Source organism: Anas platyrhynchos, chromosome 4 (genome assembly GCF_047663525.1).
Source record: "Anas platyrhynchos isolate ZD024472 breed Pekin duck chromosome 4, IASCAAS_PekinDuck_T2T, whole genome shotgun sequence".
Classification (NCBI taxonomy): Eukaryota; Metazoa; Chordata; class Aves; order Anseriformes; family Anatidae; genus Anas; species Anas platyrhynchos.
Window position 1 is genome coordinate 39,649,437 of NC_092590.1, and position 24,421 is coordinate 39,673,857.

General features: G+C 41.2%; 1 protein-coding gene across 2 annotated transcripts in view; it reads left to right on the forward strand.

Moving 5' to 3' along the window:
• TBC1D9 (TBC1 domain family member 9) overlaps window positions 1-24,421 on the forward strand; it is a 69,792-nt gene that overhangs the window by 3,752 nt on the left and 41,619 nt on the right. The window contains exon 1 of one of the 2 annotated variants that reach the window (XM_038178919.2): window positions 14,679-15,013. The exons of the other annotated variant lie outside the window; for it this stretch is intronic. Within the exon in view, the coding sequence (XP_038034847.1) occupies window positions 14,887-15,013 (127 nt within the window). The 5' untranslated portion in view covers window positions 14,679-14,886. Of the gene's footprint in view, window positions 1-14,678; window positions 15,014-24,421 lie in introns of those variants that run through there. 2 annotated transcript variants of the gene reach the window in all.

Below are 24,421 nucleotides of genomic sequence, written 5' to 3' on the forward strand. Positions count from 1 at the left end.
AAATATACTTCTCCTGTCTGTTATCAGAAAGGGAAATAACTAAAAATAAAACCCAGGAACTTCAGGAGGCAGGGACTGGATTCTTGGGAAGTTTTTAACTACTTTCAGCTCATTAAAGCTGATTGATGGAGGCTCAGGTACTGATCATTTTTTTTTCTGGAGAGAAACCCCATGCCAAGGAACTGCTTCTACTCCAGCTGTGTGCTGCTCCAACAGGCAGGCCCTAGAGATAGCACAGTGATGTAAACCTGCAGAAAACCTATCTGCTAAGGGCATCCCAATCAGCCCTTTCTGAAATGATGAATACCAAAGCTGTGGATGAGAACAAACCAGTTCACAAGACGGCCTTCTCTAGCACCTGCTTTCCCTCTCCCCACACCCAATAGCTCCTCTATTCTTGGACCCTGCTGAACAAAGTGTGGGGGGCTTCTCTCCATGGCAGCCGCTCTCAGGGAGGCCAGGTGAGGAATGAGATGAGACAAGCAGTGGACTCCACTACACACAGGATGCAGGGGATTCAATTACCCATAGGACTGGGTGAAAATTCAACATTTTCTCTTCTGGGTTTTCAGTCACTTCTGGAAACAGCATTCACAAGGCTCCATTTTGCTTCTACCAGGTCACTGATGCATTATGAAAACATTTCTGTGACAGCCACGTAGAAAGGTTTCCCTTCTAGTTGCTAGTACCCCACTTCCTCACCGTAACGCCTTGCTTTCCATGTTTACTTTTCCCCAAGAAAGCCCTGAAGGTGTGTGAACAAAGCCTTTGCCCGCTTTGACTTCCTTTCCCTTCTTGCACGATGCTTCGGTGCAGCTCTGAGAGGCTGTGGTATCAGCCTACAGGGATCCTGCAGGCTCGGTAGCACAGCGTCTGAGTCATGCTCTAAAAATAGCCAGGAAAATGTCAGCCTCGCCAAAGTCATCGGCTGATTAACAGTGGAGATGCGTGATCCCAGCTACCTCCAGACAGATTCCTGATATTAACTAGATATCTGAGCAGTTCTAATTATAAATATATAGGTAGGTGCTTTATGTTGAAAGTACTATAAATGAAGGAGGTAATGCAGAAATAGATTTTCCTATCATAACGAAGCAGCCGTACTTAGTGCTGTCGTGCTGCTTCTTGGTGAATCCGGGGTGCTTTCAGTGTATGAGCACGGGAAACTGCTGTGTTTCTTGGGTGAGCTTTCCCATTTTGCAAGGGCAAAAAGGTAAACTGACTTGCATTATTGCACACCGTGTTGAGGTGGTGGCTGCAGATTTCCTGACTCGGTCCATCCATCACCGGGGTTTCTCCAGCAGCATGTGCAAGGAAGGCTGTCACTGTGTCCCCAGGACACAACTGAAGCAAACAGCTACTGGCTGCTTAGTCTGAAGTGATCGTTTCAAAACTGGTTGGTACTGTGCTGTCCAAGGGTATGCCTGCACGACATCTGGTGCAGCCAGGAAGGTATGAGTGACAGGGTGGTTGGGTGGAAAAGGGCTAGAGGGGCTGGCCAGCTGGAAGTGTGGCACGTCGTTCCCAGCAAGCCCATCAGCAGTGCTGTGCCCAAGCTAGTTATCCTGGGAGCGAATACTGCCTGTAGCAGTGGAAGTATGAACGGGCACGTTCTGCCCCTGAATGGGGGCCTTAAGTCAACCCATCAAGGAAATGGGCTTTGCAGATTATTTTTAGGCAGTACGTTAAGTTACATGAAAGATGTCTACCTTGGGTGAATAGCTAAACAGAATAGCCATTAATGGCAGGAAGGAAAAACAAAAAGCTTTTATCCTGCTATTTCCAAGGAGCTTTTCTTCAGAGGAGGAGGGAGATGCAACTCCCCACCAGACTTTCATGCCTGATGCAGCACAGCAGGATGCTCTCTACATATGCACACTGCAAATAGCTTTTCCACCTCATACATTATCACCTTTCCCTTGTACATCACAGGTCTGGCAGGCCAACAAGCTTGAAACCATAGAGAAGAAACCATGCTGGGTGACCCCCCTCTGAGGCCCTGGTGCCAAGCAGTTGCTGATGGGAAGAGCTGCTGATGCCCCAGCATCAATCCCAGCACTTGTTTTTTAGGGATGGACCTGCAGTGTTGCCTGAGCCAGTGGTTGGGAGGGCTGGGTTGTACCCATAGAGGGCAGGGTCAGGCTTGCTACCTGCTGGTGCTGCAGAGGTGTCCTGGCAAGGCCAGAGCAATTGGGCTGCCAGCCCTTACACAAGTGCCACTGTCCCTCAGGAGCTTCATGTTGCCCTGAGCTCACTGCCTTGCTCTTCTGACTTACGGGCGCTGGCTCACGGAGGAGCTACCTGCTTGTTGGTGTTGGCTTTCGAAGACCTATGGGTGGACCAGCACGGCCTCCAAGGCTGATGCTCAGTGCGTTCAGCACGTGAGACAATGGGGATGAGAGACTTGCACTCCTGGGCCTCTCTGTTCCAAGCTGATCACTTCCATTTCTTGTAGAGGAAGCCTGACTCTTGTCCAAAAGTACCTACCTCTCTTGGCAAACCATGAAAAATTTTCTGTGTCCCAGCAGGACTCAGTGGAGCCTATTCTGAGGCTTTACATCTGTACCCATCACTTGCAGTACTGTTTTAGAGCTCTCTGCAGCAACCTCGATTTTTTTGAGTTCCTATCCAGGCCTAGGGGTGATGAGAGGTGGAAGGGCCAGAGAGCAGGTATGTGCTACACAGAAGAGATGGGTGGGGAGAGAGGGGACTGCTTGATGCCCTCTGAAATCTAGATGCTGCTGGAGCAAGGCGAGGCTGGGGATCTGGATCTAGCAGTACCAGAAAGCCTGTGGAAGTGACCTGGCTGGTATCTGAGCTAGTGTAATTATTAGGAAGAGGTTTAAATGCTCAAAGAGATTAAATGTTTAAATCTTCTATTGTTACTGCTTACCAGTGAAGTGCATAGTATGAAAAAAAATATTTCTGCCGAGGGACTTGTAAATAAGTATTCTTCCATGACCTCTGAGCTTTAGTAGATGCACTTTTATAAGCTGAATAAATGCAAATTAGCAATAATATTCCCCTGCCTCAGCAGCCTTTAGTCTTGCATGGAGGACAATGAAGGTGCGGCAGATAATGGAGCGTGTTTATGTATGCCAGGAGAGGCCTGTCCCTTCTCAATAATCACAGAATAATTTTGCATGCTATCTTGGTATGGTAATATACTTTCACTGTCTATCAGTTTTCCTCTCCAATGTAACCCCCTCTGTCATCCCTCATAAATAACTCTGAAAGATTTGATTGGTTAAGCAGGCGGTGCTGCTTCATCAAATAAATATCTCATGGACACAGATAAGAGAGGAGGAGGGAGAGGAAATCTCCCCTGTGCTGGGCCTTGCCATCCTGTCTGCTCTTGGTCTAATTTCAAGCAAAACCATGCTGGTGAACATCTAGAAATGAATGTGAGGGGGGCAACTGGCTACCCAGGCTGCCAGTATGAAGGCAGACCAGCCAAGTTGGCATGCATGGAAGCAAAATATCCAGTAATTAAATATGTATCACAATAATCCAGAGAAGCATCTGAAATACAACAGCATAAGCCTGATATGCTGATTTGCAGCAGGCAAAAGCTGCGGCTGCCTCCGTGTTCTCACTCCTGTCTTACCCTGGTCTGCTTCTGTTGAACTAAGTGACAATTAGTGAACAATGGAAAATGGACTGATGCATCAGGCCCAAGCCTCCAAATTATCAGTGCTGCCATGGTCATTAACTAAGACAGCAACTACAGAATCACTTGGAAGTATAACAGCAATCATTTTAAATTTTGTCCTGCTACAAAGTACAGGTCCACATATGTACATTAACATAAGCTATGAATTTATAGTGTGATATTATATCTGAATGGTTCCCTGCAGTATCCCTTCTGAAGGGAAAAAAGAGTTCCTTAGACCAGATCAATATAATTTACTTTCAAATTTATGAAAGTGAAATTGTTGTTAAATGCATTTCTGAATGTGGACTTATTTTGGAATGATTACACAGGTTATTCATTACATTTCTGTTTCTTTTAACAGATAACTCAGATCCTCTGATTTTTTTCTCTTCTCCCCCATGCTACTCTTTCTCCTTCTCCAATTACTCTTACACTGAGCTGCTAAAAAGCACACAGGAAATACTGAGACATTAACTTACAGCTGGCTGCCAGCCCGTGAAAAGCTCACTAGGTCATAACATTTTTTTGTTAGCATTGCTTCCTTTGCTTTTTTTGTTTTTGATTAGTAGTGGTATTTTATTATCAAGACTATCTGAAGGTAAAGGACTCTACAATTCAGCATTTTTTTCTTACAGGAAAAGTAGAGGAAACGGGTACGTGAGGTGTGTGAGTATTTTGAACACTCTCTAGCTGTGATTGGAACTGTTTCATATATACATTAAATGTCATGGATTGCCTATACTACTCATTATCCTGATGAGGGCCTGTATGGAAGAGCACTCTTGAGGTCCCTTTGCATTAAGAATGTGCAGTTCTGCATCTGCCAGACTAAGTGAGACAACTAAGTTTAAACTGAATTTACCTTATTGGTAATCACCTATTACAGGAAATGACCAACAAGGGTGGTGATCGTTCATGTTATTGCTCTGTCTTGTGTTTGTCTCCTGTCTCAAAACATGAGAAGTTCCCTTTGTGTTTCTTGGGACACTTAATCTCGGATTCAGACCTAAAGCAAGACCAAAACCATGTCCAGCATAAATGGTGCATTTAGCATTATAGACAGGAGGTTGTAGAAAGGAATTTCAGATGATACCATGGGACAAGAAAACACTCTGAAAAAAATAACATGGAAGGACAGTGATTGCTTTGCTGGAACTTGTGTGCAACAACAGGATGTTCAGCTGCACAAAGTTACTGTGTGCATGTGTGTGAGCCAGTGTTCATCCTCTATAGGAACTTGCTTCCGTTTCAAGTTTTCTTCCTTATCTTTTCTTGCAATTTAAAAAGAAAGCCTAATCAAGATACATGTGACTTTCAAGTCTCTGAAATGTTCAATGTCTGTTCTTGCCTGGAGAAATTACAACTCATCTTCTCAGAGCAAAACACAAATAAAACAAGTCACAAGGCCATACGAAGAATCAAATGTATTACTGGTGGCTTCGTCTTTCAGATCACAACAAACTTACTTCTGAGGGTGTTTTCCACTATATAAATATATATATATAAATATATTCAAAACTTATATTCTGTATAAAAACCTATTGAGGTTATATATGCACCTTTTGAAATATCTGTTAGGACTGTACCTAGTTTAAGGATTATTTTATGTAAAAATAAATCAGGTTTTTTTTTTTTTGTGAAGTGGATTTGCCTTTTTGATGTGTTTGCTGCATGTAAACAGGACAGAGTGGGGGAGAGGCATTGTCTTCCCTCTTCCTGGCCCATGCAAACAGCAGGCTGATTATATAGACTGGGTTATAAGCAACCCCACAGATGTGTGTGAGGGTCAGAGTTACAGAGAAGGTAAAGATGCTCTAGAAACAAAACTGCATGTAGGGGCTGTGCATCAGTCACGTTACTGATTTATTTCTTAAAATCTGCCTCTGAATGGTGCTCTCTTCTGTTAATCACAGAGGCATAGACTGAGCCAGCTGTGCAAATTGCAGAAACTGGGAGTGCAAAGGCCAATCTCCCATCCCTACAAGTGGGTGCCAAAAGGATATTGTGCTGTGGATCAGTGTACATCACCTGCACTCTCACTCCTCTCTTGGTGACACAGTCTGTCCTTTCACTCCCAGAACACAGAAAATGGGGACAGGAGTGCCTCTAGGTTATCCATGGTGTCTAGTTAAAGGACTGCATAAGCTACTTAAGGAAAAAAGTCCATGGTCAGCAGATATTTCACTAATATTTGGCATCTCCCAGAAGGGGACAATAACAGCATCTGTTCTACAAAGCTGTTAGTAATGTGTACATATATATTTCTCTACAGAGTTAATTTTATATTACGTGTAAATCAATGGATTTTATCAGTAAGGGATTTTAGAATATAATAGTTATTTCAGAATTTCAGAGTTTGTGGTAAAAATATTATTAATTAAAAGCTGTGGACTTCTTTAATAGAAAACTTTAATGTTTTGCACCCATATTTATTTCACTTTGGAGTTAGTCTAAACTAAAGTATAAATTACTTAGAAAGGAGATTTACCTGTTCCTATGTTGGCATGAGATATTTTATGGACTAATACTTCTAAACAAAGATTATAGCCTAAAGATATGCTTAACTACTCAGCATAGCTGAAGGCTAAGTAACAAGTGTTGTTTTACCTGTTGTAAAATAGTTTTGTGCTTAGTCATACCTAGAAAAATGAATGAAAGTGGTGCAAGTGGTTTCCTGTTGTGGTTATGTACCACTAAAAACTGTTTCCTGGATGCTGTAGAGAGAAAGTATGTTGCTTCAGTCTGATTTCTTCCAAATCTCTTTGAATTCTTCTCCACTTTCTTCCATCTACTTTCATTAGGTTCTTTTCAGCTTCTCTGCTTTTATTTGTTTACACCTCTTTTGTCCTTAAACTACTTCTGTGTTCTCCCCCTTCTATTTCTTCCATCTTTCTTTCACTTTCATTTGTCCATATCCAAGAATGGGCTGAAGAACGATGCATCTTCCTCTTAGCCTCTTGCAAAGATACTGGACTGGCTCAAAAGCAAAGTTTTGCCCTGAGCTCAAGCAGTGATATATGAGGATGTCACCAGCAGCAGCAAAAATTTTTGTATACTTGCATCCAAACAGGGTATGAGCCTCCACCAAACACAGCTGTGTTGGTTTTAAGTGTTTGCTGTTTCTGCATGTGTGTATGGGAATACGTAACATGGCGTTTTGTACTGATGTATTCTAATCTAAAGCCACAAATACAGGGAAGCTTGTCTTTGCTTGAGGGGAGACTGCGGGAAGATGTAAGGATGCCTGAAAAGCAGGCGAGTACTGAGTTGGATTAACCTGGAACCTAGGTCACATTACAGCTTACAGTTATTTAGGCTAGCTCTAGCTCAAAATACTTCTCAAATCAGAGGCAGTCTATGTGATGGTGAGGAGACTGGTTTAGAAGCTGGCCAGTTTCCCAGAATAGCTCTGCAGTCAGTAAAACCAGGCATCTTGTGCAGAGAAAAACTCTGATCCCAGATTTTAAGCAGCTGCTTGGTGGACAGCCAGGAGTGGGATGGAGGAAGAGCAGCAGCCGGGAGTCTGCCAAAGAGATGCTTTTGTCTTCAGTGCTATATTTGTGTGTGACTTACTGCAGCTTAATTAACAAGGAAACAAAGATGAAGACAGGCTCTCTGTAGCTGTGCCCATGTGGCATCTGGGTCACATCAACTAACCTTCTCCATCATGAGAAACAACAGTGGGAGCTGGCTTTTCCTAGGGTGGCAGGGTAAGGTAGCAAAGACTAATATCGTGATGAATGTAAACAGGACAAAATAACAGATGTTAGCCTTTTAATTGGATACTACCCTAAAATAAGATATTTAATTTTACCTTTTGAGGTATCTCAGTGGCATATAAGGCTTGGAATTCCCCAAATCTTTTAGTTCTTACATGTGAACTTTGACTCTCCTGTTCACCTTATTTTTGAGACATTTAAAACTGCACCTGAACTGCATCACTAAAGTGCAATTTGAATTAACACCAGATTTTTTTGGGTAGAAGTTTATGTTGAATAAAGCTCTTATTCCTGAATACTGTTTTCTAATGTGGCTCTCATGGTGTTTTGGTATGTTCATTTTCTTTTTGAATTAAAAATATCTATGTATATGTGCATGCATTCTTCTATGTTTCAGAGCTAAATACACTACTATTGCCTACGTAGACTAGGTAATCTGTGAAACTGAGAAATATGACAATGTGATCTAGGTCAGTATTTATTTACGCAGTCTACTCAGGAAATTAGCACAAACAAATTTGAGTTTGGTTTTATGAGGTTATGTGGATCAACTGCTATGGCAAACCTGTCCTCCAGGGTTACCCAGAGCATGATATTGCAGGGGACTTGAATACGTTCAGCTGGAACTGATGTGAAGCTTTCAAAGCAAGTAAGCTCTGCAGATTTTAGTATCTTAACTCACATTGGTGTTTGTTATTTTCAATAACGAGGCAAATAACTGGTAAACAGTTAATAAAGCAAAAAGAAAAAGCCCCCCCAGCTGTTTACACACAGTCTCTGTACAGGCTAATCCCCACCCACAAACTGTCACCACCTCTATGTCAGCATTTGACAAATGAATGTGTTGTTGACTCCCTCCATAACCACATGGGATTATTTGCTAAGGAATAAAAGGCATTACAATTAAACACAGGAATTGCAATCACTGTAATACATTATTGTGACTCTTATTTATTGACTCAGTTTGCAAGCTAAACCAGAGGGGAAAATTCTACAGTCTGCTCCATGATGTCTCCCTACCCAGCTATGCTTATGAGATTTCTGAGTCACTTTTCAGGTTTCTGCTTTCAGCAACCAGAGCAATTGCTGAAGATCCCAGACTTTCCCAGAGTAATGCTGAGGAAAGCTCTAGAATAAGCTAACTACAGATTCAATTAACTATGCAAAGTATTCACTACACAAGTGAGTAAATGGATTGACTAGCACCTCAGCCTCCTGGTTTTCTACAGATCTAACTCAGGTTCAGTCCTTATTTCTTATCAAAAGATGTTTCTCTAAATAATTTGCACTCCATTTTAGCATAACTCAGATAACAAAATGTACAAAAAAGCAAGGGATGTCATTGGAGGGTAAACAAAATTTACATTGAATGTAAGGATAAACAAACCTAACTAGTTTATGACTGAGCAAAATTAAGTCTTATGGCATAGAATAAAGTATTCAAATTCAGGTGCTTAGCATAAGTAGCTCATGAAGAGGTTTAAGGTAAGTAATCACTGAGCATTAACACTCTTAAAACCAAATTAAGTCCAGCAGTTTCTCTGTTGTCCAACATAAATTGTCCCTCAGGAAATCTATCATCTCCACCAGGAACAAGTTATAATCGCATGCTCTTGTAATTCACACCACCAAAATTTTCAGAATAAATTTAATTCCTTACCAGTGCAGTTCTGAGCTTTCTCACTCCTCTCACTCTGAAGAAACAGCGCCAATGAAGCTTCTTGCTGAGCTGGTTCAGTGACTGACTGCTTGCTCCTTAAGGTGCTAAGAGGAAGGTGCAAAATGAAGTTGGATTGCTGAACCTGAAACAAAGAGGCAGATTGTGCTGTTACCAAAATGTGTCCCACCCTTTTTTCTAGTATCTCACTGAAGTATGGCAACAGTGCCTTTTTTCAGGACAGTTGCTTTTAAAAATATCATCTGGTGTCAAATCTTTGTTGGTTTTCCTCTTAGTTTAGTAACATTATCTCAACTGTGTGCAACCTCCTAAGGCCTATTCAAATAGGCTGTTTTTCTTCTCAACTTTATGATTGTCAGATTTGTTTGGTTGTAGTAAACCTCAATAATGTCTTCAGAATTTTAGTTGTTGGGTTTATTTAACCTATTTTCATTCCACTGGAAGATGGCTGATGTTGAAATTTTGATACACTCATCTGTATACTGAGGTAGTTCCCACATTTCAAAAGAACAAGCTTTGGTTAGTGTGCTAGATCTAACAAACCATGGACTAGTTAGTCTATCGCTGAACTTTGTTGCAATGAGGGAATGATTTATCTGGGATAATATTAAGAAATATTTACAGGAAGGGAATATAACTTTTTTTTTTTTTGAACAGTAGATGGGTGGTCTCATGGAATTAAGTCCAGTCAAATAAAGCTTGCTTCTTTTTGGCAGGATAAAAGCTTCAGCCGATAGAGATAGAGTTGAAAAATGTCTGGATTTTGCCAAAGCAATTCTAATTGTAAAGACATACATGCAATTAACTTGATCTGAACAACTGGGTACGAAATGAACCCACAGATTTTAGAACAAGGGGATAATACTGAGTGGGATGGTTTGTAGCAGTCCATGTATCACTTTAATAATCTAAATGATGAGGATTGTACTAAAGGATTTTTACTGACAATGTTTATGATTGACACAGGGATAAGCAGGATAATAACTACTGGTGTAAGGTCATTGCTATAACAAGTCACAGATCGCTCCACTACAGTCCAGCACTGAAGTCCATAAACCAAATGTAAGGCAAAGAGCACCAGTTATATCCAAAACATGGGTGGTTGCTTTAGAAAGCCCTTCCTGGGTGAAGGTTTAGAATAAAGCACTTCGTGTGTTCTCAGTGTAGTGCTATGTCAAAGCAAGGTGTTCCAGAAAGAATTTCTCAAAAGCAGCAAGGATCTTATTTCATTTTGTTTAAAAAAAAAAGGTAAAGCTTTGTTAAAATACTGTGTCCAATTCTGATATCTACTCTTCAAAAACTGTCAGAGTTCAAAGGATAGAATAGATACGGCAGGAGAGCTGGTAAGTCTTATCTGATGCACATCACCAAGCGAGGTAGGCCACAATCCGACGTGTGGGTTGTGGGCAGATGGCTACCTCAGCTGTGAAGAGCCTAGTATACAGCAGTGCTTTACAAAGATTGAAGCAGTTGTTACTGTACCTAACAGCAGAGTTAAATACAATGCCTTGCCAAAAAAATAAATCTTTTTTTTTATCAATAAACCGTACCTTTGCTGTGGGAGACAAGCAGAATCTAACAAAAAACTGGCCTAAAAAAAGCTTTCATTCAAAATGAGAGCAAAGAGTAGTGAGTGGCATACACAAGAATAGTTGTTATGGTTATAGGGAAGTGTAAAAATGCATCACAGAACATGAAACTGCTTTAATTGGCCTTTCTTGGAAATCTAGATTCCTCATTCAGACTGAAAGCTGGAAAGTTTGTCCTGAATTTGACAGTCTTTCCAGGCAATGAAAATATGCTGGGAAGAGAAAAGACAGCTAGGTATTATCTTCAGAGTTGGTGTTTCCTGTCAGATATGCAAACGTAGAAGAATCCAGCTGTAACAGAACAGACCTCCCGGTGTGATGCCTTTAGGAAGGCATATCTAGTCAAAATAAAAAATAGTTCCTGTCTGAATCTCCTGACAGAGGGTCAGGTGCTCTCCCTGCTGCCTTGCTGTGTGTTTGAGACCCTCTGAAGTCAACACTGCTTTTCTGTTCAACCTCTGTTGTCACAAATTCAGAATGAACCACTACAGCTTGATGAAGATCCACCCTGACACTCTGTGGGTACCTGGAAGAAATGCTGGATGTTTCCTTTGTAAGAATCACCACATCAATAAGAACAAAACACCCTGCTGCTAGTCTGTTACTTTGAAATCACTTTCAACTCAAGCAAAATAAATAGGGAAGCCAATAAATGTTTTTATGGCATATGAGGCCAGGTAAGAAAGGTTACAGAGGACAACCTTTTTTTTTTTTTTTTAAAAAAAAAAAAAGTGTCCTTGTTCTTCAGCAAATTAACAAATCATAAAATCTGTTTTTGGCATCCTTTAATGAGATGCAGATGTTTATCTAGCCTCTGCAGTGAGGGTATATGTTGTCTTCCCAGATTGCTTTCATGCTGGTGAATGTACCCTCTGTTTTTGCTGAAAAACTCCAGGGACTTGTTTGGGTTACTTTCTAATACCTTTGCTCTATTTCACCTTGAAATACTTTGTTTCCAGATTTCCTTGGGACATTTATTGATGCTGTCTTCCTGGTGTACTACCTGCCTAACCCTGGTATGGGATAGCAAATGGTACTTTTGGTGGCCTGGTACTGAATAGATGCCAAAATCCTACAGAAAGTAACTCTTTTCTATCAGGCAGGTTGTGTTCCAGTTGGGTGCAATATTTCACACGTGCTGAGTGTTACACTTCATAAAAAAAGGTACATCTTACAGCAGGTGCTCAGCAATTCAATCAGTCCATCAGCTCTTGAGACTAGACCCAAGGATTACAAAATTATTTTGGAGTGATAAAGGGCCTGAGAGTGAGTGGCCCTAGTTCTGAGTCTGAAGGACACTTATCAGAGCTGGGAAGTGGAAAACTGCAGGTAGTAGATGCTGAGATTTGAGTACTTTTACTCACATCCTTGCAACAGACTTCCTGGATGACCTGAAGCAAGAATTATTTCCTATGATTCAGTCTCATCTGTAGAAGTGCCTGTAATATGTACTTGTAGGAGCATGGTAAAAGTGCCATCATTATTTTTGAATGCTTCTAGTTGCTTCAATAAACCGTGTTATAGGCATATAAACACTAAGTTTTGTGGCAGGTGAGTTGACCATGCACTAAGAAATCTCAGATCCTTTTCTTTCTTATGTCCTGTTTCATTCCACATAGTAACTAACACAATGCCCTCTGGCTTTTTAAACCTTTGGCAACATTTATAAAGTAAAACACGTCACAAAAAGCTCAACACCAGCTGTCTCCATGTATAAATAAGGTGTTGATTTATAGCAGTCCAAGGAGCTAAGTTTCCAGATAGTGATGACTAGGTGCTTTCCTGTGCTTAGGTATGCCCTTGTACAGGACCTGTATGGCTATTGTTCCAAGCTGAACAGTGTGTACATTTATCAAAGATAAGTTTTTACGTGATATTTTATCTTTGCTCCTAGCCAGCTAAATGGCTGTCTTGTGCCACTCACAAATGCCAGTTAGCTACATTTAAAAGAGGCCAATTGTAAGGAGGTGTTCAGAGGAATAAATGGCAAAATGCCTGCTTTACTTTATCTTTTTTCCTAGTCGGGTACTGTTATTGTCCATTAACCTGATGACAATGCACAGAACGGCTAGCATCATGTTTATTTTCTTCTCCAAGGTGTTTATAACATAATATTATAAGAAGTAACTAATTGTTTTGTATTAATATCTGTTCCTGATTTAACCATTCCTTTAATACATTCTTCCAGATTGAAGGGCATGTGTTGAAGTTTTAAATCTAATGGCACAGCGACTTTCAAATACTCCTAGTTAGTATTAAAACCACACGTAGGTTCCAACCTGATATAGTTTTGTTTGTTCCTAACAAAATATTGCAATACTAGCTGGGTCAATTATTCAAATACTGACTTTTCTGTTTTCCATTTTGCATTTACGATTTAAAAAAAAAAAGTCAATTTTAAAGTCCATTTTAAAAAGTCCATTTTTAGTCTATCCTAATTCTTTATTTTGTTCCCAGACTACTGGATAGAAACTTGTTAATGGGCAACTAAAATCCATAAAAAAAAATACGTGGAGATAAGTATTTCACATGAGGGATAAAAATGCATGTTTGGCATATAGGAGATAATATTTGCATTAGCTTTAAGAGAAAGGTCAGCCATGATGGCGTAATACCTGTTTTTTCATTACTGTGAAAGCGGCTCAAATTTCTATTTAAAAATGCTTTGATGCTACCTACAACACAGCAACAAAGCAACAAAAAGACGCAATATAGCATAATTTTAAATGTCATTACTTGAGGGATGACATCTTGCTTCTTTCTAAATTTATTAAAATATTGCAGAGCGCTTAACAGAAATAAATAAAGGACATTAAAAACTATGGTTTTGGTGTTCTTTATGCCATTAATGTACGTCATTGTACTCAGATGTAAAACAGACTAATTGGTGCTATTAAGGCCTGGCAGTTGTTTTCAGTGCTCACAGTTCTGCATACGTAACTGTCTGTGCCCAAGTTAGGCATGGGAGACAGGAGGGCTTCCTAACACCTGCAACTGATTTTTTCCTTCTCAAGGAAACACCAGATTAACTCCATTGCTGGCTCCAGCTGCAGCAGAATTATTCAGTTATTCTTCAGGTTTGGTTATCCACTGACCTAAAATGCTAGTGCTGTCATAGTAATTCTACTACATGTTGTTGGCAGTGATGAAAGTACAAGAACTTAATGCTATCTGTGCTTTTGTGACAACACAAACATTTACGAGCCATTTGTACGTGACATCCTGCCTTTAGTAAAGAAGTTACTAAGAATTTTTGCTACTACTTTTTGCCAGGTTAGACTGAAAGTTAAATTTTACTTGTTATATTACAGCATCATTAAGGTTGGAAGAGACCTCCAAGATCATTTGGTCCAACCATCCCCATACCACCAATGTCACCCACTAACCCATGTCCCTAAGCACCACGTCCAACCTTTCCTTAAACACCCCCAGGGAGGGTGACTCCACCACCTCCCTGGGCGATCTATTCTAATGCCTGACTGCTCTTTCTGAGAAGAAATATGTCTTAGATAGAGCTGGTCAAAACAAAAACAAAGCAAAAATTGAAATTTCTTTCTGAAGCTATAAGAAATTTGGTCAGTTTTCCTTAAATTCTCCTCCTCATTGTCCAGTGAAAAGGGTGAGGTCGTTTCAACAACATTAGAACTCCAACTAATACGATTTTACCATAAATTCTGGAAGGCTGGAGAAGCCTTTCTGCGCTCCTATTGGGATCATATTTCCCTGCCTTAGTGACACCAGCAAGCATTTACCGTGGCACGGCGCGAATGTGAGGAGCGCTCCTCAGCCCGCCGCCTCAGGTGGCAGTCACCTCTCCGTGACAAGGCACCAGCTGCAGGACGCCCCTACTGTAAAACCAAGGGCTCTGTGGAAAGTTTGTGGCTGGATCACGCCGCGTTCGTGATTTAGAGACTTAACGTAGTCGGTATCTCGAGCTGCTCGGCTAGGAGCGGCGGTTGGGCGGGCCGTTGCGGCCGTTGGGCGGGCCGTTGGGCGGTGCGCGGCGGCCGTTGATGTCACCGCTGCCCTGGGCGCTGCGGCGGCTGCTGCCGGGGCCGCCCCTCCGCGCCCGGCGGCGGCAGCAGCGCCGAGGGCATGCGGCTGCCGCCTCCTCCTCCCCATCCTCCTCCTCCTCGTCCCCGCCGCTGCTCGGCGGCCGGGCATGGTGGCGTCTGAGGCGGCCGCTGCTGCTGCTGCTGTGCGTGAGGCCCCGCGGGGCGCACGCCCTTTGTCCGCGGCGGGAGCATGTGGGTGAACCCCGAGGAGGTGCTGCTGGCCAACGCGCTGTGGGTGACGGAGCGGGCCAACCCCTACTTCATCCTGCAGAGGAGGAAGGGGCACGGCGGCGATGGAGGCGGCGGGGGACTGGCGGGTAAGGCCGGCGGCGGGGCAGGGCCCTGCGGCGTCCCTGGGCGCTGAGGGGATGCTCTGGGGCTGGCCCTGAGGGTTACGGGCTCGGAGCTGCCGCGAAGGCGTTGTGAGGGTGGGTGCCAGCGCTGGCCGTGCCCTGCTGCGTGAGGGTGTGACTTGTGAGGTTCTCGGTGATTTGGTGCTCCTTAAAATGAGACCGAGGTGTAAGTCGTAGGTACGTGCTAATATAACGCATTGACTTTGGCTTCTCTCTATTCGTGAGGATGTCCTTGTAAAGCCTCTTCCACAAATGCTTTGTTTTCAGCCACTGTCAACTAGAAACACTTTTGTAGGTGTCTGGCTCCTATGTATGTTGGTCGCCTGACAACTGCAAACACAACAACTGCATACACCCATTATTGTAGACCTCTAGTCATTTTTAGGTAACGTGTACACGTTTCCATAAAACCTGAGATATGGAACCCAACGGTGTTACCATTGGGCCTTCTTGACTTGGTAGGAAATGCTCAAGCTCCTTCACTGAAAACCGGTTTCTTCCTTCCCCGCTTGCATTGAAACCAGTTACTTAGGCTAATCAAAATAAGCGCATGGACTGCATCGATGTCTGCTTCAAGGTCCTGGGTATATTTACCAGAAGATTAAGTGTTTCTTCAACCTCTGAATACTCTATGGACCTGCAAACAATTTATAATCTAAACTAATGCATCACTCCAAAGTGTTTTTTCATGTAGGCCCTTGAGATCTTCAGTGTTAAAGGTTAATCAAGCCCACCTTGTCCTTGTGTAGAAAGTGACCAGCAGTCGTTTTGCATTGGCTGTAGATTTCTGTTGTTTTCCTGTATTTTATTTTTTTTTTAATCTTTGCAATTATGGGCAGTGTTGACAAATCCACTTAAAATATTTCTTGCCTCAAAGCTTTACCCCTGCTGTGTTTACTGAGGAACTGTTTGCAGACACTCCTTCCTTGGATTGCTTACTGGCCTCCAAGGTCTTTTTCTTCAGTTTTAGTGGAGGTGGTTTGAGTAGGCACCCCTGTACCTCTCTGACTTTGTCACCTCTGAATTAGAGATTGTTTGAGAAACCCAGACAATCTTCCAAACACTTCAGTTCCTGGGAAGCGTTTTGAGAATTTTATGTTCTTTTCAACGTATTTGCAGTGTGTGTATATCAAGGCCATGTTGCAGCAGTACACGTGGTGTGATAGATGATACCCCTGTACAGACAGAGATTGCTCTGAAGATCTTCTCCTTTGAGTGAGAACAAGATTCATAAATGCACGCTCCTTATTTTGTGAAGCTTAAATAAACCGACAGCATTTTGCAGCAGTTCAGAATATAGAAACAGTTCTATCTTTGTTTCTGCATTTTTTCCCCTTGATATTTCAGTTTTTGTCCACCGCATCTGCTATTTTAGCATGTGAATGCTCTCTGTGTAGTGAATATTGATTTAGAAGGCACAAGTTCTAAGCACGTTTTGAAGATGGCTTTCCAAGTAGCTTTTCTTAGGGTCTATCTGCATGGTATTTGCAGCTGCAATTGGATTGAGGTAATGGCAACAAGTAGCTAAATAATTCCTATGTGTTTTGTTTGCATGTTTATATGATGCCTGGGGGGAAGAGCTGGAGATTTTTTTAGTATGATGCCATAACCATAGCTAAACAAGCACCCAGCACTAACGTGTAGGAGTTATCAGTGCTGGCGGTATCAAAAGCCTCTATGGGACCTTGTCAGACCTTGCCACGTTAGTACATGGGTTTGTGATACAGTGGTGTATAAAAGTTAGGTGAGGAAGAAAGAAATGGCTGTAGAGTAGCCAGACCACTCCCAGCTTGGTAGGCACGATAAGAAGAGGAACTTATGGTTAGTTGTTTTCCCTGGAAATACCAATCCTGGAATTTTGTGCTGGTTGCTCTAACAGCTGTGGTTGGCTCACTGAGGGCCAGTGCAGGCAAAGAAAGCAAGTGGCTCAGTCTTGATAGACAAGGCTAGCTAAAGGCAGAAGTTTAGGGGGACCTAACTGATCCTGAGAGTTCAAAACAACAACAACAAAACCTTCTGAACAATTAATGGGATATATAGTTTCTAACAATGATAGCATTTAGGATGACACTGTGGGAAATTCTGTAGATAATAATGATATAGCTCCAGTGACGGATTTTGGAGGTTATTAGGTCTACGTTAGAGAAACGGGGGAAAAAAAAAAAGGACCTTTTCATTTTTTTCTTAATTTACTTTTCCTTATTTTTCCATTCTGTAGTGATACAGTGCAGATTTTTTTTCAGGTAACAGCCTAAAAAGGCATCCACCCATGAATGTTGTGTAAAACTTGGCTCATTGCTTTGTGGGAAACAAGATCACGTGTCCCTGAATTTGATTAAAAATATTGTATATAAAATCTTCATTGTGGTTCAGAGTGGTTTGAATTTATACATTCAAGAGAAGATGCAGGTACAGCTGTAACCTTTTTTTTTTTCCTTGTAATCTAAGTTCTGCTGACTTGTGCTCCCTCATTATTGACTGAAGGCATTTGTCTTAAATCGTAGAATGATAATTGACTTTCAAATTGATGGGAATGTGGGCTCAATGACATGAGATGGCTTCCCTATGTAACTTAAACCGTAGTTCAACAACGAGAAGCATTGATTTTCTGGCATTGCCTTCAAGTCCAGGGTTGCTGTGAAAATAACCAGTAGGCAGACAGAGCTGGACTAAGTGTAACACCCTTCTCTCCGTCTGTCTGACTTCAAAGAACATAAATTGGGGCTGCACCACGGTGCCATTGTGTAGGTAAAGCTGAAGGAAGAGGTAGAGTGCTTTCCGAGGTGGCTGGGAATGAGGGGGAAGCCGGTGCAGACTTCATGAGAGCGCTGTGGTTGGATGCTGTGACTGCAAAAATGTGTCTAAAGGCTGCCAGGTCTCAGTGTTACCCCTCCTGCTGTGCAGGGAGGTTACCATCACCAGAGCTAAGTCCAGAGGAACGCATCTTTCAGGTTTTTTCACACACTGTAGTCTAAAAACAAGTAGTTTATATAGCCTGGGGGGTGGGTGAAAGTAATTCTTATGACTTTGAAGAAGAAGAAGAAGAGCAGTACTCACATTACCTGTTCTTCTGGATCCACTCGGAGTGCAGCAATCCTTTGCTGGAAAGGTAGTATCAGTCACTCAGGGATACGTGGTGAAATCTAAGCCCTTTCTGCACAGATCCTTCCTTCTTGGCCTCCATTTACGTAAACTAGTAGAACAGAGAAAGCCATCTTACCTCAACACTCAGCTGGACATTAGAAGCATTTTCTGCACTTACTTGTATATTGGATTGTAGCATGTTAGAAGCATGATGATCGTCTTGTTCTGTGTCAGGGCAGTGCCTAATTATTGAGTCTGAAGAAGTCATCTCTGCTAACAAGATGTCTGAATAGTCAGTCTGCTTAAGAGCTACAGCTTTTTTACTAAGCTGTGGTAAGCCATTTTAGACTGAATTAGGGCCTGGACACTTTTAAATGATTGTGTATGTGTCAGCAGCAGCCACTTCACTGCAACTTTCCTTTGTAAGCATGCCTTAAGTGAAGGGCTGGTTAGGTTTTGTTTTCTGTTCTTTGAACTAAGAACTACAGGAAAGACTTGTAAATCGGATTTATTTATTTTTTTTCCTTTTTTCATTGCTGTTCTGCGAACTTGCATTATCTTACATGCCGCAATAATCTTCCAGGACAAGACTGAAAAATGTACTTCCCTACTTTAAAAATGTTTGATGGTTGATGAGTGCTCTTCATCACTAAATTGTTTTGTGCCTTGCAAGTAGTTCCTTTATCTTGTTTCTGGGTGATGCTCATTCAGGAGTTTCAGCTTCCTTTTGTTGACCGACAGGGAAAAATTCTTTTCTTTCCTCTTTTGAGTTTTCTCAAAGGTGACAGCTGTTTTTAACCCTCTTCCTCATAACTATTTTGCTTCCCAGTGGTCAGCTACCTTCCCTCTATAGGCCCGTTCCTTCTTGACAGGGGGTCCAGTGTGTTGTAGGGCAGCCTGTATCAGCTGGAGAGAACGTGAAGCCACCTCCCTGCCATCATTTGGGCATTGTGCACTGTATGACTGTGCTACTTCCGTGGATGTGAGGGTCTTAAACATGTCATAAAGTTTATGAATAACTAAAAGGCTCATTTTTTCTTTGTATGTGCATGTAAGTGCATGTGGCATACTGATACAACAAAAAGGTAAAAAAAAATCCTCTATCTGCTTTCTGCTATCGTGTGGTAATGCTTGCCAAAGGCTTTTATGTGGGAACAGCATTGCAAGGAATTAGTGCAACTAATAATTGACAGCAAAGCAGCGTGTTCACAGCTTACAGGAAGAGACAGGGTGTGGTATGGTTAATTTGTGGAACTGCTGTGTGCTTTTTGCCTGTGTACATTTCTGTGTGAAATAGACATGAAATTCTCATTAATTTTCTTTAACATCTTGTTACTATAAAATCCCTTTGAATCCGAAGGCAAATAAATTGTATCTTAGTTTGCAAGAACTGTTTTTAGGAATGAATTATTTTGCAGATACGGCATTTATGCTTACAGCTGGGACAGTGCATGTGTGAGAGATTCAGCACAAGTTTGTAAGTCTGGGAGATGTTGCCAAAGATGATTCAAATGCTTAAGCAGAAGAGAGCAGATGGAAATTTGCTGACTGCTGGTGGTAAAAGAAATTGATGAAGTACTATCTTTCTCACCAGCTATTTTTGCAGAAGAGGTTATCGTGTAATTTCCTCGTTGGAAAGTCAGAAAGGAGAGGTTCTGAGCTCAGCTGACTAGCGCAAGGCATCAACGTTGAATCTGATGTCATTTTTAATCCTGTGCAGTTTTCTAAGTCAGAACGTTTTCCTGCACCCTCACCAGACATGGCAATTAGTAGCTCAGATTTGGAGAAGAAATTCTGTCATGCTCTCAACCTCCCAACTCAGAGGTTTGAGGAAGGAATTACTTAAAAAATCGTTTATGCCTGACATTAGAAAAGCTTTTGACCAGTGTATCATCTTTGTGATGAGAAGATGGTATGTGCTGTAATAAACATGTTGCTTTCTGTCCTCATTGACTCAAGCAGTTAGGATTTTACATGCCAAACTTGATGCAATTCGCTAGAAAATCTGCTTTCCAATGTTTGAAATGGCTATCAAAATACACACAGCAGCACTTATGTAGGTGGTCAGTCTGTCTGTTAGCTTTCCATGTCCGTTTGGCTCTGTTATCTGGTGTTGCATCAAATCTCCTCTCCCACTGTTGAGGTTTCTTACAAGGATTGGCCATGGGTATATCTGCTTCTTCATACTAGTAGATTTCTACTTCAGGAAATCCAGATGTCAAAGAGCTGAATTCCTTTTGGTTCTCTGGATTGACTCACTGATCTTTCTGCTGAATCCCTAGGTGTTTTCACAGGTGCTTAATTGGAAGGTGTCTCATTTCCTGTTTAATGCTTCTGTTGATCTCCGGTTCTTACAGACGATATGCTCTTTGCATAGATACAGCGCCTGGGATAAAAATTCTCAGTGTTCCTTGGTGCTTGTGCAGCTCAGGTTTCTCTACCATAATGCTTCTTGGCCCAAGACTTTCCCTGATGTCACTTCATTTTTTACACTTTGAGTAATGTGATCCATCAAGGCCTCTGAGCTGTCACTTGCCATTTTTGCCTTCTGACATCATTTTTTTTTCTTGACAAACAAATTCAGTAATGTTTTCTGGACTGCTATTTCTCCTGAGATCTGTTTGTGTGAAACCCTGTTGGAAATGTCACACAGGACCTTGATGTAATAGGCAATGTCAAGGTCTCTTGGTAAATTTTCTGCATTATACCAAAGTTTGTATTGTTTAGATGTACATATTTGCTATATGCAGAATCTGCTCAGTTCTCTGTGTTCTTAACACTTGCAACCTCTACTTCTTTCAGTCCTTCATAGCATCGCACTGTAGGATAGCTTTGACCTGTAATAGGCAGGGGTTGTTGCTGTCACTGACCTTACTATAGTATAAAGACACAAGACATGTAAAGGCCTTTAAGCATCCCATTGATGTTTTCTCCAGCTTTCTGATTACCTGTCATACTTCTGATGTCTGGTCAATGCTGACATTCAATAAACAACACTTGCATTTGGCTTTCAAATCTGGTGCTGCGGTGGGTTTAGATTTTGGAGCACTTCTTGAAAATCTTCTGTCTTTTACTTTTCTTAAAAAAAAATAAAGGTTTTAAGTATTTCTAGATGTAACTTACAAGTCTGAAGCCTTTCCGACTTAGAGGTCTGTACCAAGCAGCAGCCTTAATTTAAGCTTATTAAAATCAAGTTCTTAATTTTTTTTTAGTTCTTTTCTCACTGGTGTTCAGTCAGAGCAGTTTTTGGTCTTACTTTAGGCAAAACTTGGTTTTCTTTAGATTTAACGGGTATTTGATCATGCTTGCTTCAGGATTGTTCCATAGTTCAAGGTGAGTTTACTGTGCACACTTCAGTTGTTGATCTATACCACTGATTTTGTTGGCTAGATTCAGTTTACAGTGTTTATTCTTCTTAGTTTGGCAGTATTTAATTGCTTGTACTTAGTTGATTTGTTCTTGAGGTTATGTTGGTGCAGATGCAGTTGATTTAAGTTTTGCTGTTGGATGAAATCTGTTTAATTTGCTTATGCTACTCAGAGTGGGGTGCTGTGTAAGAGCTAGTTTTGAGTGAAATTCAGTGACTTCTGTGCTGTTTTGGTCAATGGTTGTTGGTCATGCTTTTCCTAAGTTGTTTATTTTGCTTGTTAAAACAAAGGAGTAAATTGTGGTATTTTGTTAATCATACTTTGAAAGCAATTGTTGACTCTGTCTGTATTCTTAAAGTTTCTCCATCGCTTCATAGCCTGGTGTGATTGACAAGTAAAAACAAACTTCTTTTGTTCAGGTGTGTGAGATTTTTGTTTGTTTTGGTGCAAATGTCAGTTTCCTCAGAGCAGTAAGCCATCACGCACCTGAAGCTATCATGCATGGCCTGTTCCTGCTCATCTCTCCACCCAGCCTGTCTATGCTTGGGCTAGGATTTCCTTTCAGTTCAAATCTAGTGAGTTTGTTGCTGGGATCTTCTTCGTTGGATGTCTTATGAGTGAGTTACTGTACTTGGACCTTTAATTGTTTGTAAACTTGGCTTCAGTGTAAACAAAGGCAGTTATTTCACTGTGTGTATATGCAACCATATCTTTATGTAGCAGTTGGTATAGATTATAATGCATATTCTGTTTTATCTTCTCTGGTGAGGAGAAAAGCAGCCAACTAACTTTTACAATGCTAATTTTTTTTTAATGATGCTTAGTAGATTACACTGATAAATGTAATTACATCTGAAAATGATTTAGGGTGCTTCAGCTTACCATACAAATTTACAAAAAAATCTGAAAGCAGGAAGTTGAAAAAACAGTCAAATTGGGAATAGAAGCAAGATTCAGGTTTTTACAGGGATGGTCATCAGTTGTTCGGACACCTTGACAAGTACTGAACTGGACATCCAAGTGCTGATCACTTTAAGATAGCTAGAAGAAAATCTGTTTCGATCACAATTGTGAAACTTGAAGGGAGGATGAAAGCTTTTTCCTTTAACTGTCTAAAACTGTAGTAGTCAAGCTAGGTCACCACATTGGCCCTACACAAGCCTTTTTAAAAAAAAGGTGATATTTTCAGTCTTGTCTCATCTGTATTCATCATCCTGAAGACAGAAGCAAGTACCGTGTTTGCTGCTTGTCTTGCTAAATGTCACCGGAGTGACAGAACTTCCTCAGTGTCTGTTTCACTGATATTTGAAAACTTCTGTGAAGTTCAGTGGTAGAAGTGGGCAACAAAGTCAGAAGTTGAGGAAAAGTTAGCGGATCATAGATTTTGGTTCCAGAGGAAGAGTGTTTTGTTTTTTTTTTTTTTTTGTTATACATTACATGTTCATATAAGTCAATGCTATATAACCCATATGGAAGACAGCAATCAAGTATTTAGGTACTGTTTTGCTTTAGTTGGTATGAATTTTACGCATACAATGCAAAACTGATAAACCTTCCTGATGTTTCAAGTGTGGTGTTCACAGTGAAGATGTTTTCATGCTTTTGAGGATACTATTACTAGGATGGGAAGCTTAATATTGTAGTTTGAGTGGTGTATAATACTTACTATTCATTTAGTCTATTCCATGAAATGAAATCAATTAGCTTTGTCCCTCCCCATTTAACAGGATTTGTCCATAATATTACCTGTGGAGTTCAGATTGTTGCTGTAGGCTGAGTTTCGACTGTCAAGTAATTGGATGACCTCCTCCCATAATAACAAATGAGTGAGCTAATTATGTAAACACGTGGACTGCCTTGAAAAAAATGGAAAATGATTCATATAGTGTCTAGGCAAAACAATAGCTTGTACTGTACATCTTAGCTATGTATTCTCATGAGTAATTGTTTTTACAGTCCAGGAAGTAATATTTAAACTTTAGGAAGAACTTTTTTTTTTTTTTTGTCCGTGATTTTGATATGAAACTGAATGCTCTGGCTGAAAATATGGCTGAAGCAGGCCCAGTTGAATGGGGCTTTCTCAGAAATTGTCCAACGTCTACAATCCAAATAGGTCCCTTGGATGTTTCAGATTTATGGCCAGACCTCGTTATGTGTCCATCTTACATTAGTGGAGAGAGAAGGGGTCATCAGCAGACAGCAAGTAAGGGAATCATTTAAGCGGTATTTCTTTTGTTCACCTGGAATGTCGCTATGCCTGTTTTGAAAACTTCTTACTAATGGCACGTGACTTTGCCAGCTTTCCTACTTGCGGTGTTGAGCTCATATACGAGTAGGCTGCTAATATCCATGGGACTCATTGAGTAATAACCCATGAGCATGACTCCAAGTCACTGTGTGACCTGTAAGAAATCTTAGTTCTGTTCAGTACACTTCTGTTTTTCTCTAGGTGCTAAAAAGATGAACATGTGTGGTTTGTTTAGGTGTTTAAGAAGTGTTTATTTTTAACAGAAGATGTCCTGGGAGGCTGTCAGGCTGCTGATTATGTTAGTAATGGTTTGTCAGCAGTCTTCTCTTGTAAACAGTTTGTGTAAAATTTTCCATAATAATGATGATGAGTGATGTGATGCTTTTTTTTGATTGTTTTAGGCTATGTGATGGTGTTATTAGCACAGCAAAAAGAGATGCATTAAGTGAAAATGTATCATTTCAGTCTGCTTCCACAAACAAAGGAGAACAGCCTGGCAAGGTGATAAAATTCAGACCTCCGACAGACTCAACAAGGGCAACACACAGGGTATCTCTGTAAGTGGGAAGCCAAGTGGCAGCAAATACGCCTTGGTTTCTGCTGTCCCCACCCCCGGCTCAGTCCATAGCAGTGGCAGCTGAAAGGGTACAAAAAAGGGGAGCAGGGAATAAT